We start from the raw sequence: 20,722 nt of genomic DNA on the forward strand, positions 1-20,722 counted from the left end.
GTACATATTACACAAACACCAGCAAGTGGCTCTCTTGGAGATGCACAAATTTAGTGGCGCTCACAATCAGCCCCCCAATTGCAACTGATGGGTACAAATCAGGCTGCCACTTAGTGCAGTCATTGACTCCATGGAGCACTGACTCTCTATCTGATTTGTCCCAACTCTCGCCATATCGACAGCCACATTCTCGCCTTGAATCCACCATAATAGGTCTGCCACGCATGATATAATGGCTTGATAGGCCATGAAGGCCCATTGGAGCAGCTGCTTTACTCACAGCTGCATCTCTCTGACAGGGTCAAACCAGCATTAGCAGTGCGGTGCTAATGGGCTAACGGCTACAAAAAAACACACATTATTGGGATTTTTGGTTTCAGTGTCCAAAGGGCGGTCAGCTTACATAGTTTTTGAGCCGATGTGGCATACCATTAGCACTGAAGTATTTGAGAAAAAAACATCCGTAAATAATATTATCTAATCTTCTTATCTTAAGTTCTTTATCATTCCTTTAGAGTTTGTGTGAGGAGCTGTGTGACCTACAAACAAGGATTTATATTTTTTGTTTGTTTAGTCAAGGTTTGAAGTACCTTCTCTGAGGCAGTGATGCAATTTAACCAGAACCTTTTTATAATAAACCATGTTGCAGCATGCGATGCAGTAATTAATCCTATTTTTTCATAACAAAAGGGAGAAAAGCACTCCCATTCAGTTACAACAAACATAAGAAACCTTCAGAAAAGTCCTTATTCTGCAGCACGCAGTCATACTTTGCAAAGTTGCATCAGATTTTATTTATTTATACTGATGCAGTTATTTAGCAGCTCTGCAGGGGTAAAACACAAGGGTGTTCATTTTTGCTGCTGCCTCAGGACCCACCCTCCGTCAATCACTCCTCCCAGTCAAGCCAGCATCCTTCATCTCTGCAGCTGAGAGAATGAAATAGAATTTTAGACACATTTCACACAATCACTGCTTAAACATTTCAACTGTTTCTCTTTGGGGAGTTGGAACTTGGTTAAAAGATAATAGAAGCAAAACAGCAAACACATCAGTGTCAAAGTGAGTTGAAAACAGCCCATAGTGATGTAATGAAATGCAACTAAAAGAAATGTACCAAACCTCTAATTGCACTGGTATTGTAAACTGAGCTTTGCCTCCATCTCACTCATGTCTGTCTTTTTCAGGAGGCCAGCTGGAGAGTCTGATGGAAACCATGAGAGCAGAGATCGCCTCCCAGCCACCAGTGGAAGGATCCTACGCTCCACGCCGAGGGGACTACTGCATAGCCAAGTTTGCTGATGGCGAATGGTAAGCAAACATTTGAATGCCTATGGTGATATTTAAAGACCTTACGATGACCTATACGTAAGCCATGCCAAGGAGCCTCTCTTACAACTAGTCAAAGTTTCTTATCAGTTTATTTATGAAAACCTGAAACAACCTCCACTGCCACTGGGACATTTTCCGTCACTTTGAGCATCATTTCTAAGATATATGTTTGCATGGTTTTTTTTTCCCCCTCTTAAGAAAACCTGACATTTCATTTTCTATTTAAGCCTGTGATGCATTAACTGTAGACACCCACAGGGTGTAATTAGCTCACTGCCACTGCTTTGGCCCTTTTAGAATCAGCAGTCGCTTGACAGTAACACACACACACACATACACACCTCTCTTCATCTTGTCTCCGCACCGGATGTGGAAGTTTACAGATGGTCGTGGGGACAGATAAAAGTCACAGTGATCGAGGGAGGGAGAGGGGGTGTCTATGTCAAGGAGGTGACGGCGAAAAAAGATCAGGAAACTGATTAAAAAACCAAATGTTCCCAAGACACAGGTGCTCTTCTTCTTTTCCTCCATCCTTCACTCCATCCTCCTCTGCAGGTTTTTAAGGGGCGAAACCAAAGTTATTCTCGTGCCCCAGCCACCATCGCAAGTCAACGAGCTTTTTTAAACAGACCATCTGTTGTTAACCTTCACTTTCTTCTGCTGTTTTTGTAAAGAAAAGTGTTGCCTGTAATCCTGCTCCAAGCGGCAAATGTTTGCGATTTTTGTCTCTTTTTTCCCCTCCTTACCAGACATATATTATTCAGCGAGCTAATTATGTTCATGTTCTCATTGTTCTGTGTCCATATCTTTGTATTCTGCGATGCATGTGGAATGTGGGCTTGTTTCATAAGGGGGCTAATTAGAAATCCGTTGCCTTTCAAGGCCTTTTAGAACACCACAGAAAGAAAGTAAACAGAAAGGAAAAACCTCTGTTCATCAGTCACTCACACTTTGTCGCACACTCTTTACGTAGTCCTGTTAATCACTTATTTAGCTTTAACTTTGTTCTCTTGTCTCTTTCTTTGCCCATGTACCTCTAATTATTTGGCTTTCTCATGCTGTCCTTGGTTCTCAGCCAATTTGTTCTCCCCGCTCTCGTCTTTTGTACTGGAGTTGAGACTCAAGACGACTGGCGGTCAGATAAAAAGACACTTCCTGAATTGAGTCTGAGGAGAGACATGCTCGTCTGTAGCTTCTATATGAATTCTTGAGTAGGATCGGGCTCCCGCTCAGACACTTAATGTTGTGTTTTCTTTTAATTTGTCAACGATCAGTGCGTCCTCGTGATATCAATTTTTGCTTTCGCTCAAACTGACAAATGTGCTGGAAAGATCAAACCTTATGAAGTAAAAACCGCTGGCTTTTTTGTGATTAGCGCTAATGCACTAAAGTTATTTGCTACAAGGCAAAACTAGGTTTAAATTTCTGTCCTTTATTGCAAAGAGGCCTCTGTGCAATTTTCGCAGCCCTGCCATGTCCTGATAGATCCCCACTACACCCCCCTCCACTCCCCCGGCCTGCTCATCCTCTCCTGCTCCTCTCCCCCGATCACAACAGACAGATCCTCCAACACCTTCTCCCCAGGGAAATAAGCACGGAATCATTTACTCATCTCCTTTTCCTCTTGTGCCCTCTGTCTTCATCTCTTTTTCCCACTGCTCTATTCTCTCTCTCTCTCCCCCCTTTCTCTGTCTTTGTCTCTCTCTCAATTATTCTTTTGCTGCTGCAGGTACAGAGCCAGAGTGGAGAAAGTTGAGTCACCGGCAAAGGTTCACGTCTTCTACATCGACTACGGCAACGTGAGTAACTTTGTGGAGTTTGACTGCGTGATAGAAGTGTTGAATGAGTCTTAGTCATCGTTAAGACGTAAAAGACACTCATTAGTCAAGTTTTGTCGCAGCCAAACCACAGACACAGACATGAATTATTGTGTTAGGATGACTTGCAACTTCCCTTGACAGAAAATAAATGACTTGAGACTCTGCTTCGAAGTTCAATATTTGTAACTCAACTTGAGACACGATGACTCGAGTCGAATGACTTGTGTGTGGTCATTTTATGTTTTCAGTTTAGTTTTTCAGTTTTTTTCAGTTTAAAAGTCACTTGGAGGGACGAAGAAATAAATCAATGAATAAGCTTTTATAAAGTTATTTGTTTTTTGTTTGATTACATTTATTTCACTGAATATCAATAATTATAATCCAAATTAAATTGATTGTCAGGCTCTTTGAACAGGTTAGATAAATTGGTCAATAATCTAATTATTAAACAGGTACTAATATCTTGTCTTTTCTCTATATAAAGACTGAATACTGGAAGGAAGACTGGAGTGTCTTTGGGGTGGGGGACGGACTGAGTTTACAAAGGACTTGGCTTGCCTTAACTAAAGACTCGACCTGACTTGACCCAACTTTAATCTGTGTTTGAAGAGAGATTTCTTGCACCTATTCATACACCAGATGTTTGCTGTTTTTCTACATTCAGAGCAGCCAAACAGCCTTAATGTATCCTTTCAGCTGCAGTTTTTAGAACAAATATGATGCAGGCTTGTTTGTTTTCCCTTTGTTGTTTGTGACTGAAGCAAAGAGTGCAACTGAGTGCATCATTTTACGACAAAAGCAGAACTCCCCCTCTCTCTGGATCTCTTTTTTTAAAATCCCATGATGACGAAGGCACTACATCTTTCCGAGTGCGTTATTTGTCTACCCACGTGCGTACACATGCTTGCATCACCAAGTGGCTCATGCAGCCAACCCCCCGGCCCGCGGGAGATTTCCCATGATGCAGTGGAGCGGCACAGTGTGTGACTGACCTTAGAGCGGGGGGGGGCGGCTCGAGGTTTGGCTGGCAGATGCGATGCGTCCTGGCATGTTGCTGAAAGTGTGATTCTCCGAGGCCGACCTGGCGCACACACACAAAAAATTGAACTGATATCTTACCTCACCCTTTGTAGTTTTTGCGTCATTTCAGGTTGAGTCACTCACGGGCCCTGATTTCATGCCTGTGTGTCACGAGCTATTAGTCGGCCATATTGCCACCTGTCTCAGGTACAGGTCAGTACCTGAATTATTATGTGGTCATTAGCAAACACGACAGAGGACTTTTGTCTTTCATTTTTTAAAGCCCACATTTACAGTGCTGTCAAAATCTAATATGGCGCTGATAAATCTTAACGTTCTAGGCCATAATAAATGTTCAAGGTATTCTCTGTCTAGACTGTACAGTCCAATGAACACATTAACCTAAGATATGGAGGTCATTAAATTAACTCCCCACTTCTAACGGCCGTATTTGTCTGACTTTCCGTCAGCGCATTTCTCCCTTGAGGCAGCCTGTGGACGATGACTGATTGGTCAGTGCTCACGTTGGCTTTATACCTGTCAGGAAGGATCAACTTTATTGCCTCATATCACTGAAATGTGAGAGATACTTTTCATACAAAACAGTGTGTATTTTGTTTAAATTCGGGAACGAAGCCAAACTAGAGAGCAGAACTTGCAATCAGCACTACTTTGTTTAGAGCTGCAACTTTTAAATGGTTTTTTGATGAGTAAATCGAAAGACGTTTTATAACTAACCTTTTGATGATTGATTTATTGCTTCAGTCATTTTTCAAGCAAAAATGACTAAATGTATCAATCTTCTTGAACATAAGGATTTGTTGGTTTTATTTGTCATTTATGATAGTAAATGAAGAGTCTTGGTTTTGGACAAAAGAAGCAACGTGAAGATGTCACTCTGGGCTCTGGGAAACTGATGACATTTTTTTTTGACGATTACTTTTGCTAACTTTTATTAAAAAATCAGTAGATTTGTCGATAACTAAATAAATAGCTAGTTGCAGTCCTATTTGTTTTTTATTATTAGGTTGTAAAAGCAGGTAAACACATCTCTGATGCTTATAAGTGAATATGTAGCACTAAAACCCTCCATCGTTCTGTCCCAGTGCACACTGGCAAGCTGTGTTGCCTTTGGTACATTTTACTGGTCTTGCTGTGTTTTCTAATCTGACAAGAGTCTGGAGACTATCAGATTGATGCCTATTGTCATCTTTACTCTTGGCTTTTAGCTGAGTAAAAGAGCAGATGGAGCTTAGTGAAAGGGGCCTCAGTACTGCTGGAGAAACAGCTGTGAAATGATTGTTAAGGTGACATATCCAAGCATGCAGCCCTTAAGCTACAAAATGGCATCTGTCCCTCATGACCAGGTGTAAACTGTTACTGTTAAAGTGCCATCCAGATTTGAGAATTGATTCAGAATTGAGGAAAAATAGAAATACATTACAGGGCATAGGATGGCTTTACAGCCTGAGTGCATGCTGCATTTTGTTTGAGGATGTCCTTCACTTGGAGAGGCATTTGATTTGAGAGAGAAGGACTCTGTAATGTGGAATATTCAGAAAGTATACTTTCATCACAAGCTTTCAACAACCTTGTTTAATGTATCGTTATCATGACTGAACAAACCAGACATTTCTGCCTTAATCTCTGCTGGCTTCCTTTATTTAAATGGATGTCTCTTTCATGTCTGCTTGGATAGTCACAAACACACTACAACATTGGACTTTTTAATTGATAATCAAAAAAAACAAAACAAATGTCACTGTGTCTTTTTGTGGTTGCAAAGATAAAAACCATGAAGACTGTCTGGGAAAATGTTTTATATTGGGTCTGATTTCTGTCCTCCGTTCATCCTCCCTCAGAGAGAAGTTGTGCCGTCCACTCGCCTGGCTGCCATCCCCCCAGCCTTCAGCACCAGGACCCTGCCAGCACAGGCCACCGAGTACGCCTTCGCCTTCATCCAGATCCCACAGGACGTAAGTGCACGGAAGGGGGTTGCACACGTGCAGAGTTAGAGATATGTGTCGCAGCTGAGAGCCTCAAAATTAACTTTAGCGATATCTTCAGTCTCATTTTCTGCCAGCTTTTGAAAGTTGACTTTTCTGGCAAGACATAAAAACTGTTTGAGTTTCACTTATCGCATGAGGTGATAAGTCTGTAAGTGACAGACGGGGTCGAGTTTTCATTCCAAGCAAGTTCTAGTGAAAATTATGCTCATACATAATGCATGCAGAACAGAGAAGAAGCAATGACAAACATTAAGCCATTGATTTACTTGGTTGCAATAAATTAGAGAGTAATTGACACAGTAGCAGAGATACATTAATGTTTTAGGAACAATTTGATAACATAAACTATTTTTCTTTTATGGCCCAGACTCCCACACACTCTAAAGATGAATACAAACCATCCAGATACTTTATGTGCATGTGTCTGTGCATATAAACGTCCATCTGATAGCCGAGCAGCAGTTACTGTTTTTTTCTGCAGCCCTAATCTTCTTGTTTACATCCGAGTGTGTTTACTCAACCTCCGGTGACCACTTGTGTACGTGTGCTTGCGCTCGTGCGAGTGACTGTGTTTTGTGTGTGTCAGGGGGTCAACTCATTGGTAGCCTCCTGAGTCGGCAGCACCTTGAATAGTTTGTGCAGATAAAAACATGTTTTCTTTTGGTATATGCCTGATTGGCACAATACCTAAGCTCCGTCTTTAATTGGTTTTGTGTGCGTGTGTGCGTGCGTGCGTGTGTATGCATTCGAGAGCGTGTTGGTTTAATAAAGCGTATTTGTTCCACTTAACATAGATAAGATGCAGAGCATCTGCAGGTTTGTAATGTCATATGTTCCTTATGATTAACAGGAACGGACATTGTTTGTTTGCTACGATTTATTCGATTAGATATATTAGATTGTTTATCTAGACTCAGTTACCGGTCTATGGATAAATCTTGCTTAAGTTAATGTAGTTTAATACAACAGTTCTACAGTAAATCCTACCTTCGTGAAGGTTATAGTGTTCAATCGTGTTGAAAAATGGTTTGGATATGTGTTGACACAATCTTATATTTAGTTTAGAGGTTGCAGTCTGTGGTGTTGTTGAACTGAAAAGCATTATACTTACAGATTTCCTAATTTTGAGTGTTTGTTCAAGTTTATTTAGTGTCCAGAATGTTTTAAAACCATGCCACCACTTCACAGGATTTTTTTTTGTCACCTTCCAGCTGCAGAGCATGTTGTGTTTCTATGACAACCAGCAATCTTGAGCCGTCATGTCATTGGCTCAGCACGGCTGCATATATGAGTTTTTAAATATTTTTATTGCTTATTTTCTTCAGTTTGAAAACATGACATCAAGTATAGTTAATGTAATGCGCCAGAATAAATTCAAACTGCAATGTATAAATGTTATGGCACCTTGGCCCATTCTCAAGGCCTCCCACCACACCTGTGAACCGCAAGTGTAGACTTTGACGTGTACATGGCATAAAGTATGAAATACATTTTTTTGTTATTATTACATTTAAATCCTGCCCTTATTTTTAAGAATTTCATGTCAATACTTTACTTTTTTACACGCTTGGACTCTTTATTGAAGCTTCACATAGTCACAGTGGGGTGGTGGTGGTGTGTGTGTGAGTGAGAGAGCTGGTAGTGCCTAAATGCATGCTGTCACCTGTCTCATGAGTCAGTCTCTCCTGAAGGATGAAGTGGCCCATCTGTTGGTCCAACCCAGGAAACAAAAGCATCACCTACACTTTACAGCCCCCAGTCACACACAGACACAGACACACAGCTTTACCACATGTTGGATGCTGCCAGGCACCTTACACCTCTCGTTTTCACTCTCTCTGTCATGCTGCATCCCTCTAACCCTTTTTCCGATTCCTTCTGTTTTTCCTCTCGCTTTTGCTTTCATGTGTTTTCCGTCTGCTTCATCTGAAGCTTTTTACTGTGTCACTCACGCTGACAGCACGGTGCCCCACTTGCACTGCGCCTTTGCTGCTGCACATCGGAAAGGTTGTTGCTTTGTCTCGCTAACCTGCCACCTGATGCCCTGCATAAAATGTCTGTTGTCACAAGTTCTTGGGCTTCACAGTGAGTGGTAAACACCAACATCCTGCCAGTGGGACAAAATTATTCAGCTGCTTTTCCGTGCAGTTTTTTTTAAATGTTCCATTAAGTAATAATATCTTCAAAAATAACTATCACTATCCTTCTGTTTTGTAAAAAAACAAAAGGATAGTGATGTAGAAGAAACTGTACATGTTATCTCTTCACATCTGCAACAGAGCAACAACTGCTACCACGTGTTTCACACTATTTAATCCGGTTTTATTACATATGTTGTAAACTCAAAGCTGTCGGCACTCAGGACACTCACACCTCTTTACAATGCCTGGACAGCTAATTAAAGGAAGTAGTAGAAGCCAAAAGTGCACTTGTAAAAACGGTAAACAACAAATTAAATTCTTAAAAAAACAAAACAAAAACACAAGCCCACAAGCACACAAAAAGTTGAGCCACCTGATGCCCACTCCCTTCATGGTAGTGGTTTGTTGACAATTGAAAATGAAAAGGTTGCACCAGGTGTTGTTAGGTGTCAATTCCTTTTTACCTAATTGCATTACTTATTATGGGTCATGTTAAATGTTCACTGGCAGCAGGGGGTTACTTGTTACCTTTTGGCTGAAGTAAGGGCTTAAAAACACCTTTTGACACATCTATCCTGACATTTTCATTGTAGTATTTATTTAAAAACAACATTTTATTTGAAAATTAAATCTTTCAGAACTTTGCATCAGCAAACTAGTCACTTTTTTAAGCATCTTTTTTGAGGATATTCACGGTTATCATGATTCACAATTATTCCGATAATGGAAATTCACCACAATCAACTTATCCTGAGTGTTTTCCACAATAAAATCTTTTCGTGTTGCATCCCTTATTGATATATTATTTACCAAATTTCATTAATTTTGTCTCGACTATGACCTCCTGAATGTGTCTATAGCATAAAGTACTGATATCTCTCAAATTTTGAACTTACTCAGATTGATTTAAACATGTTCTTACTGTTTAATCACATATTTCTTGATTTAATCATGCTAGTTTTCTCATATCAGACAGTATTCTGTGTAGGCAAAGCTCCTGTGTGGTTGCTTTGTGTTAAGACAAAATTTACATTTATGCATTTGAGAAGTTTTGGCTCATACTGTTAAATTGGGAAAAAAGGGTTTTCTAGTAAAATATTCATATTCCAAAAAAGACCACATACATATTTTTTCAGTTTAAAAGTAGTGTTTAAAGTCAGCAATTAAATACTCCGCTGCACAGCCTTACAGTAAGCAAAATGAAGATATTTTATCCTGTTCTTAACACATTGAACCAGGTCTGTTCTGCACATATGGTAGACAAGCGAGGGTCACTAGAAGGCTCTCATTAATTTTGTATTGCCCCCTCACGAGTGTCAAGGCATTCTTGTTCTGTAATACTCTCTCCCTGCGTTTCTGTCTCATCTCTTCACCACCTTCTCTTACCCCCCTCCCTTTCTCTCTCACTCTCTCTCTCTCTCTCTCTCTCTCTCTGTCTCACGCTCGCTCTCTCTCTCCTCTCTCTCTCTCGCCCTGAGCTCCCCTGCAGCGCCTGTGACAAGTTGACCAGGGGGAGAGCGGGGACAAAAAAGGCCCTTAGTTTTGTGCCTTGAACAAGCTTCCCTGCCCACACAGACTCGCACACGCACACGCTCAGACACGCACATACCCAAGGGCGGCTAGCTCGAAGGGGGTTGCCATGGAGACAAGACCAGGGCGAGAAAGAAGGGAAGCGAAGAGATGGATGGTGTAGGGGAGGGATGGATGATGGCCAGGGACTGATTTTATTTTATTTTTTTTGTTTTTAAGTGTCTTCCTCCCTCCGAAGATGCAGCTCCCTTTTCTTTTTTTCCTCCTTTTTTCGACCTGACTGCTGGGAGGACGTAAGGTCAGGATTGCATTGCAGCTGTTCCACCTCCTTTCTCCACCGTGTGTTCAATCAAACGCTGCCCTTTCGCATTCGAGAAGGTTAGGAATGAGAGAGAGTGAGGTAACTAACTGAAGAATGAGAAGAAAGGAGAAGTAAGGGGCAGGGTGAGGAGGAGGAGAAGGAGGAGGAGGGTGGATGACAGTCAGACCATTAGATAGTTCAGTCAAATGAAACTCTCTTGAACTGGTTGAATTGATTATTGCTGTGCTACATGACTGAAAGATTACTGTGTGAGTGATCATGTAACTGCAATCAATTGGTGAATAATGTGAGGAGAGGAATGCATATATAGGGTGTATTTATCAGCCTCTGCACGTATATGTGTGTGCATGCATATATGTTTAGCAACCATCAGTAGTAACAGATTAATAATCCCGTTTACCTTTTTCTCTCCCTTTCCCTTTTCTCCCATTATCTCCTCAATCTTCTTTGTTCCTTCTTCGATCTCACCATCCATTACTGCCCCATATCCTGTCCTCCTCCTCACCCCCCTTCTCCCCCTCCCATATCAACCCCTGCCTCTTCAGGAGGATGCCCGTGCGGACGTGGTGGACTGCATTGTGAAGGACATCCAGAACACCCAGTGCCTGTTGAACGTGGAGTACTCGGGCCCCACCTGCCCACTCGTCACAATACAGTTTGGGGACACCAAGGATGACGTGGGTCTCGGCCTGGTCAAGGAGGGCCTGGTGATGGTAGACGTCCGCAAGGAGAAGTACCTGCAGAAGATGGTAAGTGAAATGAAGTCTTGAATTCAGTTTCTGAAGGCCTAAAACTAGATTTGAGGCTGATGTTGAAGCCTCTTATTGCTGTTTGTTTGTTTTAAAGGAGACATATTATGCTCATTTTCAGGTGCATAATCTTATTTTAGGTTACTACTAGAATAGGTTTACATGGTTTAATGCTCAAAAAACACAGCAGTCTTCTCATACTGTCCAGTGCTGCAGCACTGTACTCCCCCTCTGTCTGAAACACTCTGTTTTAGCTTCTGTCTCTTTAAGACACCGCCTCCAGAATACCCAGTCTCCTCTGATAGGTCAGCTCACACATGCCTGACCCAACATCGCTAAAAACAACAGAGCAGCTGTGCAAAATCAGTTCTTAGGTGCCAAACTAGCCGTTAGGCATAGATTATGCAAATGTGACGAGGCGTTTCAGGAGCAGTGTTTTCTGTGGGTGAGAGGAGTTTCTGTTGGTGCAGACTTTGACCTTTTTTAACTTTCAAGAGCTTTTACATGCAGAAGAACATATGTAAAACAAACGGAAAAGGAAAAAAACAAAAAAGCAGAATAGGTCTCCTTTAACATTTAGACAACAACTTTCTCTGTCTAAGTTAATGACACTTTCTGCTCTCACTGAGGCAGTCATGGCTGAATATGTCACTCAAAACTGTGGTAAGAAAGTATAATGCCGACTGACAGTGATATGTTGTCTGTATCTGGGTTGAGATGTGAATCGTAGTTTTACTTCCAGGCGCTTTTAAAGGGAAGTGTGAAAGAATTAATTTGTTGAAACAGGTCGGTTAAAGAGTCATAATGTCGGTTTAAGTACATTTCTTATTGATTTTCCCAGCTGGATTTTGACCGTAGTGCCAAACAGCAAATCAAACTATCAGTCTTTCAAACTACTTTTCTCTACCTACGGCTTGTTATTCAGCAGGTCAATGCACAGTATGGATCAATAGCTATTTGCGCCACCGCTGTTCCAAACAGACAATGGCGTCTGTTGATCAAACGGTAGCAGGTGCTACTTAACTCTAAGCACACAGTAAATGTTTCGCATTCTTATTGGCAAATGGACCCCTTGTGTATTATTTAGTGTTAAAAGGTTCATCTACCGCCTATGGCTTTCTGACGGTCCAATAATTGCCACATTTCTGTGCTAGCATGCATCTACCCACTCGTTTCCTCTGAGTTTGTCATTTATAGATTATTTTTGAAAAATGGAAGCTACCATTACACCGACTGCCTCTAGGTATTCTAATGTACTAACACTGTGACACAACAGACATAATGCCTCTCCTTGCTTGTCAATCTTCAACCACACAACATACGCTTACACACCTCTACAATTTGGTGGCCATTTTGTCAAACCATGAAGCGTCGCTCATTTACTTTTCCTCTCATTATGCTAATTCATCCCAGCAGACTCAAAGCCACTCTGTACGTGAAAGATAAAGAAAAATGGGGGATATTTATTCCTGCTGCAATTACTGCTTCCACACAACCCCGATATTAGTCACTCTGCTGTTTATTTAAAAACTGAAACGCACAAAGCAATGGAGAAATATGTCCACAAGAGTGTAATTCCCGAACATAATCAGAGTGGAGAGGCCTCAGTGGGAAGAACACATTTGTAGAGACATTATTTCCCACGATTTATTCACTCGCACACGGAAGCTCATTTTTGTACACACTAAACCACACCGATAAAAGCACTTCACGCCTCCCAGTTGGTCAATAGAGCACTGTGCATCATTGTAAGAGCATTTTGACCTTTGACCTCTTAAGAGTAGCCGAGGACCATAATGTAGTCTCTGGGTAATGGACCCTATAGGCAACGGACAGTGATTAAAACCTTCTAGCCATACCACTAATGGGCTTATAGACTGCACAGATGTAGGTTTTGTTGGCTCAAATGGTTTCTCTTTAGTATTCACCAGCTACGTCTCCAGCATCCGCTTGTTCCTCGCGTCTACAGACGAATATTTTGATCTGGAGAAAGCTTAACAAGCAGCAGTGTTGCCAATGTGCTTACAAGTGAGTGTTAAAGTAAGCTCTAAAGCAATTCTTGTTGATGATTCCAGCCATCAAGTCTGCTTCAGCTTAAAGCCGAACAAGCTGAAGTATGATTAGGCCACTTTTCAAACCTTGAAATAGAGTAAATGTACATCAGATTCATGGATTGTGCGGGCTTATTCTATGCTGCATACAGTCGCTAAATTGCCCAGCTAGACGTCCATTCTAGTTCATCAAGTATAATGTGGATATCTAACAGTGAGTGTTGTTTAAATGGTTACTTTTCTGGTCTGAAAGGTTTTATTAGAGATGATAAAACTTTTTGAACTTAGTACTTTCACTATGTTTGCAATCAATTAAAATTTTCAATGACTTTTTAAGTTAAAGTAAAAAAAAAAAAATCTCAAATTTGATGTTCCTTCTCCAACAAATTAAATTTCTTTGGCTTTTGGACCTTGGTCAGACATTGAAATTTTAGAAACAAGACAAAAGGTTAATTAAGGAAATGAAAGGAAGATTAATTGAATTGCAGCACGAAAAATATGAAAGACCAACAACACAGGACAAAACGTGAGTGCATTCATTCACTCAGTCTCTAATTGAGATGTAAAAGCAGATAGAAATGGCGCCAGGCTGCCAGCCCGAATGGATCAGAGTCATTTGTTAGCAAGAGGCATCTCTGGCTCAAAGATTCATGAGCAGCACTGCAGCTGCTGAGTGCGACAACAGAAAATGTTATCTTTCGAGGGCAGGAGAGTCAAGAAACGTTGGAAAAAGCAACCTTTTGTTGACCTCTGGATCCTTGCCCCATATTCTTCCCCTTTTTTATAGAAAGTTCCCCGCGAGCTTTTGACAGTGTAGTATCCTAGCAGGCTCACCCCGAGCTCTTTCTCTTTTCTCACTCATCCAACCTATCAGCCTCCTTGTAAAAGTGACTTTTGTCCTTCCTATCTGCTCCATTTTAGCTCCATTCTTTATTCATTATCCATTCTAGGGGATTGGAACATGGTCATTGTAATCTGTACTCTAGTGCTAAGCATTGTGTAACAGATGGGCTGTAATGTTCACTGGCACTTCAGTGACTATCAATAGTCAGTCATAAGTGCACTGAAGGTTAACACCAGTCTTTGAGGGTGGCATTGTCCCAAGAGAGGAAAGGCAGAGAGGGATATTAGTCCATTTGGGGGCTTTATTTCTTTTTTCAAGTGCTTTTCTGCCTTAAGCCCTACACTCACCGATGCCCACTATGCGCACCATATGGATGGCTACTGTTGCGGCTATACAACAGTATCATAGTATGGGATAAACAGTCATTGTGGAAGTGTAGGCGAAAAGATGATGATATGCATGCCAGCTGCCGCTATCTGATTGGATGGGAGTGGGATATTAAGAGGGAGGCCGGAACAGAGGAAGTAGGAGGCGGCTGGAAAACCAGTAAGCCAAATTATGATTGATGTAGCCTACTGTACTTAGTGAGGGGAAACTTAGAGGGTGACCCAGATGTGTGGGTGAACAACAAAGCGTGGGATTAAAGTACAGATGACCTTTTCGTCCTATAGAATGTATTGACCCAAAAACACAGAATCAGAGCACCCATATGTGAACTGTGTGTCTATATATCCATTACACATAATGAGTGTGCAGACATGTACTGACAGTCAATGTCAAAGTATAAAGTTTAATCTGCCATACATCTGTCATATCATGTGAAATCCATCTGCACATGTGTTGTTTATGACATTTAGATCATCATCTGTGAGTGATATCATTGATTTATCATCTACAAAGCTTTGGAAGCAGAAGGGACTTTATGTACTTTACATAATATACAGTAGCTACAGTTTATCAGGCATTATGGGCCAGTTACTACGTTTCGCTGGTTTCAAATCCAACCTGGAACTTTTTATTGTTCTTCACTCTCTGCTGTATTTCTCTGTTGTCCTACAGAATCACATTACCAATCTCTTTGTTCCTCTGTCTGCTCTTCCTCTTTATGTGTCACCACTCAGGCATTTTAAATTCAGATACAGAGCTCGAGAAGAGGCTTGATTTCTCTGCAAATCAACTTGTAACAAAAGAGAGTGCATGATCATGTTTCATCCTGTCATTCCCTGAGGCACAGCACTGCTCTACTCTGCAGATTGTCAGGTACATGCTATCATCATGTTAGGAAAAAACAAAGGCTTTTAGCAAAGCTAAACGGTAACAGCAGCCAGGTTTAGAGCAGTGTCAACCATGTAATTTGCTCTGATTGCCCCAGTTGGCAGCTCCTGTTCTTAAATTGGGGAAAAAAGATCTGTATTTCTTCCCTTCAGTATCAAATCTAGCAAATGCGTGAATAAGAGCACATTGATTTTCTCCCTCTCAAATGGCGAGAATGAAAATAAGTGTTTGATCAATAGGGCATCAGCATGCACAGGAAAGTACTGAGATTATCTCACCCAGAGAGAGGAGAAGCAAAAACTTAATCAAAACTTCAAGTATACCTTATAATTTAAGGATACTTATATTGACATATTATCACTCCAGTTATAAACAAGCCAACAACATATGGCATTTCTGTCAGCTTTGGCAACCAAAAAGTTGTGAATGTTTGCCAAATTTGAAATGTAAAACCTCCTATTGGATTCCAAACAAGCTGCAGTCTTTTTTTACACCACATTCAGAGTTCTTCTTTCCTCCTCGGACCTCTCAAGACTCACACACTGACTTCTCCACCTCCAGGCACAGTAGATATACTAAGCCATCCTTAAATTGTCCTGGCACCATCAACTATCCACTGCTAGAATGGCAAGTTGCCACACTGGCACATACTCACTCACTAAAGCACTTTCTCTCTCTTCCTCCATCCCTCTGAACGTCTCTCCGCTCATTTTTCAGAGTCTGATTTCTACCATTATTTCCGTCTCTCAGTCCTATCGCCTCTTATCTGTCCAACGCTCTCCTCTTCATCACCTCTTTCTTGTTTACTCGCCTCTGTACTCTCCATTTCTCCGCCTTCTGCACATCACTTTCGACCGTACTTGTCATTATTACTTTTCTCTCCACTCAGAGATTCACTCACTCATACACCTGTCGTCCTCTCCCTGTATTTTTTTTGTTTTTGTCTCTCTCTCTCTCTTTTTTTTTTACCTTTCCTATTCATGTTCTTCAAACTGAGCTCTAGCACTTCATAAAGGCAGCGGTAGGGAGGCGGCTCATTTGTGTGTGCGCGTGTCTGATTTGCATTTTTGTCTTTCAGTGCTATGTCACGATGAACAATAATCCCAAAGAATTCAAGTGGAGAGGCACTCAGATCAGACCTGGCGTTGGCCTCATAATGAGCTGTGATTTAAAACGCTGTTATCTGCAATTATTTGCAACTTGCATCAGCCAGCTCTGCCCTGCGAACCCACAGTGCGTTGATAGTAATGCCTGTCTTTTCAAATTTTCTGTGAAGGCATACAGAACAGGGACACGAACTGTGTGTGTGTGTGTTTCTGTAGGCTAATATTTGAAAGAGAAAGTGAAGAAGGCAGAGTGCTCAGCAGATAACTAGATACACTAGACATTTTTCTTTCTACCTGATTGGGTCCACAAGTAATAAGTGCCCGCAGCTGCTATCTTTGACCAACACACAAATACACACCCAGAGTGATACTTTTTGGTCGCAGATGTAGTTGAAATGAGTCTGTCATGACAGCTCAATTGGAAGATGGCTGTGTGGTTAGAAGCACTATCTTTTGTGCTCGGCTGCTTCTCACTAGTGTTTTCTGTCAGCCGCCGCCAAACAACATGACTGATTCTGACTCTGGCAGGCCACCGGGTAGAGCGGTCTCGCCCAGTCACCTCTGCTAACTGACATCGGTGCTAGCCCCCAAAGTGCATTAGCGTTACAAGCTAATAATCTCCCGTTTGCTAATTACAAGTCAATTACAAACACGGAAGTCTCTGTCACTCCCTCGCCAGCGCAATTATTATCAATCACGAACAGGAATAGAGCCTGCTGTATCGACCTATGCTCAGTTTCCTTCTTGTCTCCTGCCGAAGAGATAAAGCCATAAAATAATTCACACACCTAACACAAATGTTTATAAAGATCTTTATTAAAATGTTAACAGTGTGTGTTTGAGCGTGTCTCAGCAGAAGGCTATAGGGAAACAGCTGTGAGGTGGCTCCCTTAGAGTGAAAGCTGCAGATGAGAGTCCTGGAATCTTTAATTACCCAGCTGCCTCCTGGGAAATGTAGTTTTATTTCTTTCTTTTATCTTCTTTGCCTGTATTGTTGCTGTATTCGCAGCGAGGCCTCGCTTTTCATGTATGAATGTCAAGCAGAGGACTTTCAAGTAGCTTTGAGGGGCCAGAAGGGCAGCTTTTAAGTGGTGGCTCACACGAGATGCAGGTATTTTCTTATTCTTTTCACACAAGCAGCCTCATGGGTAGTGTAGTTTTCTCATAGCTTGCAGTTAGAGACCCCCCGTGTAGTCGAGAGTGCAGCAGCTGCATTGCACAGTAATTGTGTTAATGTGGGTTGAAGCTGGAGACGTAGATGAAATGGCGTGCTTAGAAGTATAGTCTCACCTTCAGCTGCGTGATGGGAATCCATACAGGAAATCAGGAAGGAGGGCTGCACACATACACAGGATGCCTCCAGGGATGGGTTGTTCCATTTATCAGTGTGCAGTAGTGCTGTTTGGTACGCATACTTTAAAGTTAGGTGGCTAATGGGATGCAGTTGGATGCTGTCGCACTGGTAAGCCAGTGGTTCGGACTCTGATGATAAGCCTCATGGGAGTGTCAGTGTTTCAATACAGAAGGCTCACTGTAACAAAATGAGGCCTCGTGGGCAAACAACACATCATGTTGTAGCACCGCTGTTGCTGCTTATGAGCTGTCCCCAAGCAGAGAGGACGGACAAGGAACATGTGTGCGGGTCCCTCATGAGCTCCGACACACACTCACTATTAAGTATTTATTTTTAAATGTAGAGAGCGAGGAAACAAGACAATACGTGAGAGGACACACTCAAAAATAACAGTGTGCAAAAAATTACAAAGACAAAGAGCAACACAGTCAAGAGGTTTGTGTTTGTCTCCGAGCAGAGCCAGCAAACCTCCGAAGGATCCCAACCCAAAATATTTCTCACCATGTCATCTATAAATGGCTTTAAGCAGTATTCCAACCACCAATTGACTGACTTTAAGGTTGCTGCCCTCCCTGTTCAACCCCAACGCCTGTCACACCCCATCAAGAATCCCCTACCTCATCCCACAAAAACCCACCGCAGGGTGCATATAAACACACACACTCGCACACACTGAGCTTCATGGGCGTGTGACAGCATGACCGCTCCCCACCAGTGGCTCAATACCTAATTTACAAGTAGAGTTAGAGATGGAGCCTTTTAATGGACATTTTCTGCTCCCCTGTTATTGACTGCACACACACACACACACATACACACACTTGCACAGGCAGTTGCCTCCCCTGCTGCCACTGCTCTGAGGGCCCCTTTGACATGTCCTAGCTGACACGCGCCACTTCCCAAATGCCATTCCATCTTCTGTGGATGTATACACACACACACACACAGTCACACACTATATCCTCCCTCTCACACACACCCTGGGGGTGAGTAGAGAACAGTCAGGAAGGGAGCAGAGACACCATGTTGTTCAAACTTAGATTATTTTGAGTTGTGTGACCTCGCGGGAGAGAGAAAAAAGATATTGGAGAAAAAGAAGGGCAAACTCTTGACGCAGCCTATATAAAAGTGTGTGTGTGTGTGTGTGTTTGTGATGTATTTCTATGATACATTAGTGGTTTATGTAAGACTTGTTTTCTTACCAGTGCCCCTGGGAGAGCACTGGAGAATGTTCTCTGTGATATCTGTTGTTAGCCCTCCCATTTATTGTGTGTGCATGTGCACATGTTTTACATGTGTGCGTCCTCCTTAACTCCATGAACCCATGCTGGTGGGCTTGTCATGCCACGTTCCTGCCAGAGTGCCTGATCTCCTCCGACAGCCATGCTGGGGGGACCAGCGTGCAACATGGCGTAATCCCAGTTTACCTCAGATAGGGACAGTGACACTCATGATGTACACGTAAGCTCGTCTTTTTCAATTTTTTAACAGATTTCTACAAAACACCCACATTTTTTATGAAGGAGCAAATTGGTACAAACTGATTTGAACTCAAATTGATGTCCAAAAGTTATTTTATGCAAAAGGCAGACAGTGATTGCTGCAGTTTACAATAAACAAGGTTCTCTTGCATCATTGAGGGCTCAGAAAATGCTTCAAGTAATTGAAGTGAAGAGAGAAACTGGGAGCACATGCAAATCAGCTGCTGATTATACAAGTAAATAAAAAGAAACAAGAATTTTTGATGATTTTCACACATTTTCATGTGATTTAATTTGATTTTCAGCCTTGTTTGGTTCATTCCTGGATTTTCACATTTTTGGACATGTGTTAGTTTTACATCTGTAGAAATGAGCAAAGCCAATGTCATACTTTTCATCCTACATTTACTCAAACACACTTCACTTTCTTTTGCACACTTCCACACAACAAGCCTTAGAGGATTCTCATCCCGGTTCGCTAAGGTGCTCATGTGACGAGCCTTTCCCTATCAAACCACTTGTACATGAAAATTCTGAAGAGACTTTCCCAAAACCGTGGCCTCCTCTCCGCCTGCCATGCAGTATTCATGCACTGACATGTTGAATGAGAGACATCTCTTAGGACTACAATCCGTGGCTCAGCCAAGTACACTCAACTCGAAACAGTGTGAGTTACAGACATAAAAGCCATTATGTTTCGGCAAATACTCCGACGACGACCTGTCTTGCGCAGTTATCTGCTTTCAGTGGAGTCAAAAGGAGACGGAGATGGCAGGCGGAGGGAGAAACGAGATGTCATTGGGATTGAGAGAGCAGTACAGAAAACAAGACAAATGCAGCAACAAAAGAGAGTTGGTGGTATTTTCTTTTTTTTGTAGTTGGAGTGTGACTGGGATGCTGTGCGTCTGATAGTCATTGCTGTTAATGAGAAAAGCTCAACATGCGTGGAGGACAAGCCTCATTGTTCCCTTTCCACTCGAGCGGTTTTACGTTGCCTGACATCCCATTTCGGCGTCAGAGGACCAAGAAAGCACACCCAGTGCTCAAACTTTGATTAGTCACTTGCTTTTGATATGCACTCCATCCGAAATCTGCTTTCACTTTGCATTTTTTTCGCATACTGTGAAATGAAAAAATAAGGGGGAAAAAAAGGCAGCGCACCTACGCACCAGACACGCACAACCTGTCAGAAAGCTGCCACGTTAGCTCTCGCTCAGATCCGTCACTTTCACACCACGCTTACCAGAACACCACCTGGGCATGACATGTGCCGGCCATCGCTGGGAAATGCACGGTCTCACTCTCTTGCCTTCAGGCAGACAGATTCACAGCCAGGCAGACACACCGACTAGTGCCAAAACACCAGACCCGCACCACCTGTCGTTCATCTTATGAAAAGCATCACACGTACACAAAGTCTTCCAAGTCTCCAACTAGAAAGTTTACCTGCATGCAATAAAATTGACTCAGACAGTAGTTGTAAATCTTTATTTTTCCCTGAATGTGCTTGGAGTATCAGATAGTTGTTTTCTCAGTATGCTCCGATAAATTCACACAAACGTGATCTGTCGGCGTGAAATTATAATAAATTGACTTCTGTAATCAGTGAACTCTCTGATAGTTGTTTTGTTGCACGTTGCAGACTCCGAGTGGAGTTTAAATGGATGCTAATCACACAGACGCAGCTT

The 20,722-nt window shown here is 42.1% G+C and overlaps 1 protein-coding gene across 1 annotated transcript in view; it reads left to right on the forward strand.

Annotated features, from left to right (window-relative positions):
- The window catches only part of snd1 (staphylococcal nuclease and tudor domain containing 1), a 174,947-nt gene that overhangs the window by 146,657 nt on the left and 7,568 nt on the right, over nucleotides 1-20,722 (forward strand). Inside the window, exons 19-22 of the mRNA XM_073480269.1 lie at nucleotides 1,188-1,311; nucleotides 3,062-3,131; nucleotides 6,035-6,148; nucleotides 10,720-10,923. Coding sequence (XP_073336370.1) covers nucleotides 1,188-1,311; nucleotides 3,062-3,131; nucleotides 6,035-6,148; nucleotides 10,720-10,923 — 512 coding nt within the window. The remainder of the gene's footprint in view (nucleotides 1-1,187; nucleotides 1,312-3,061; nucleotides 3,132-6,034; nucleotides 6,149-10,719; nucleotides 10,924-20,722) is intronic.

This window comes from Pagrus major, chromosome 14 (assembly GCF_040436345.1).
Source record: "Pagrus major chromosome 14, Pma_NU_1.0".
NCBI lineage: Eukaryota > Metazoa > Chordata > Actinopteri > Spariformes > Sparidae > Pagrus > Pagrus major.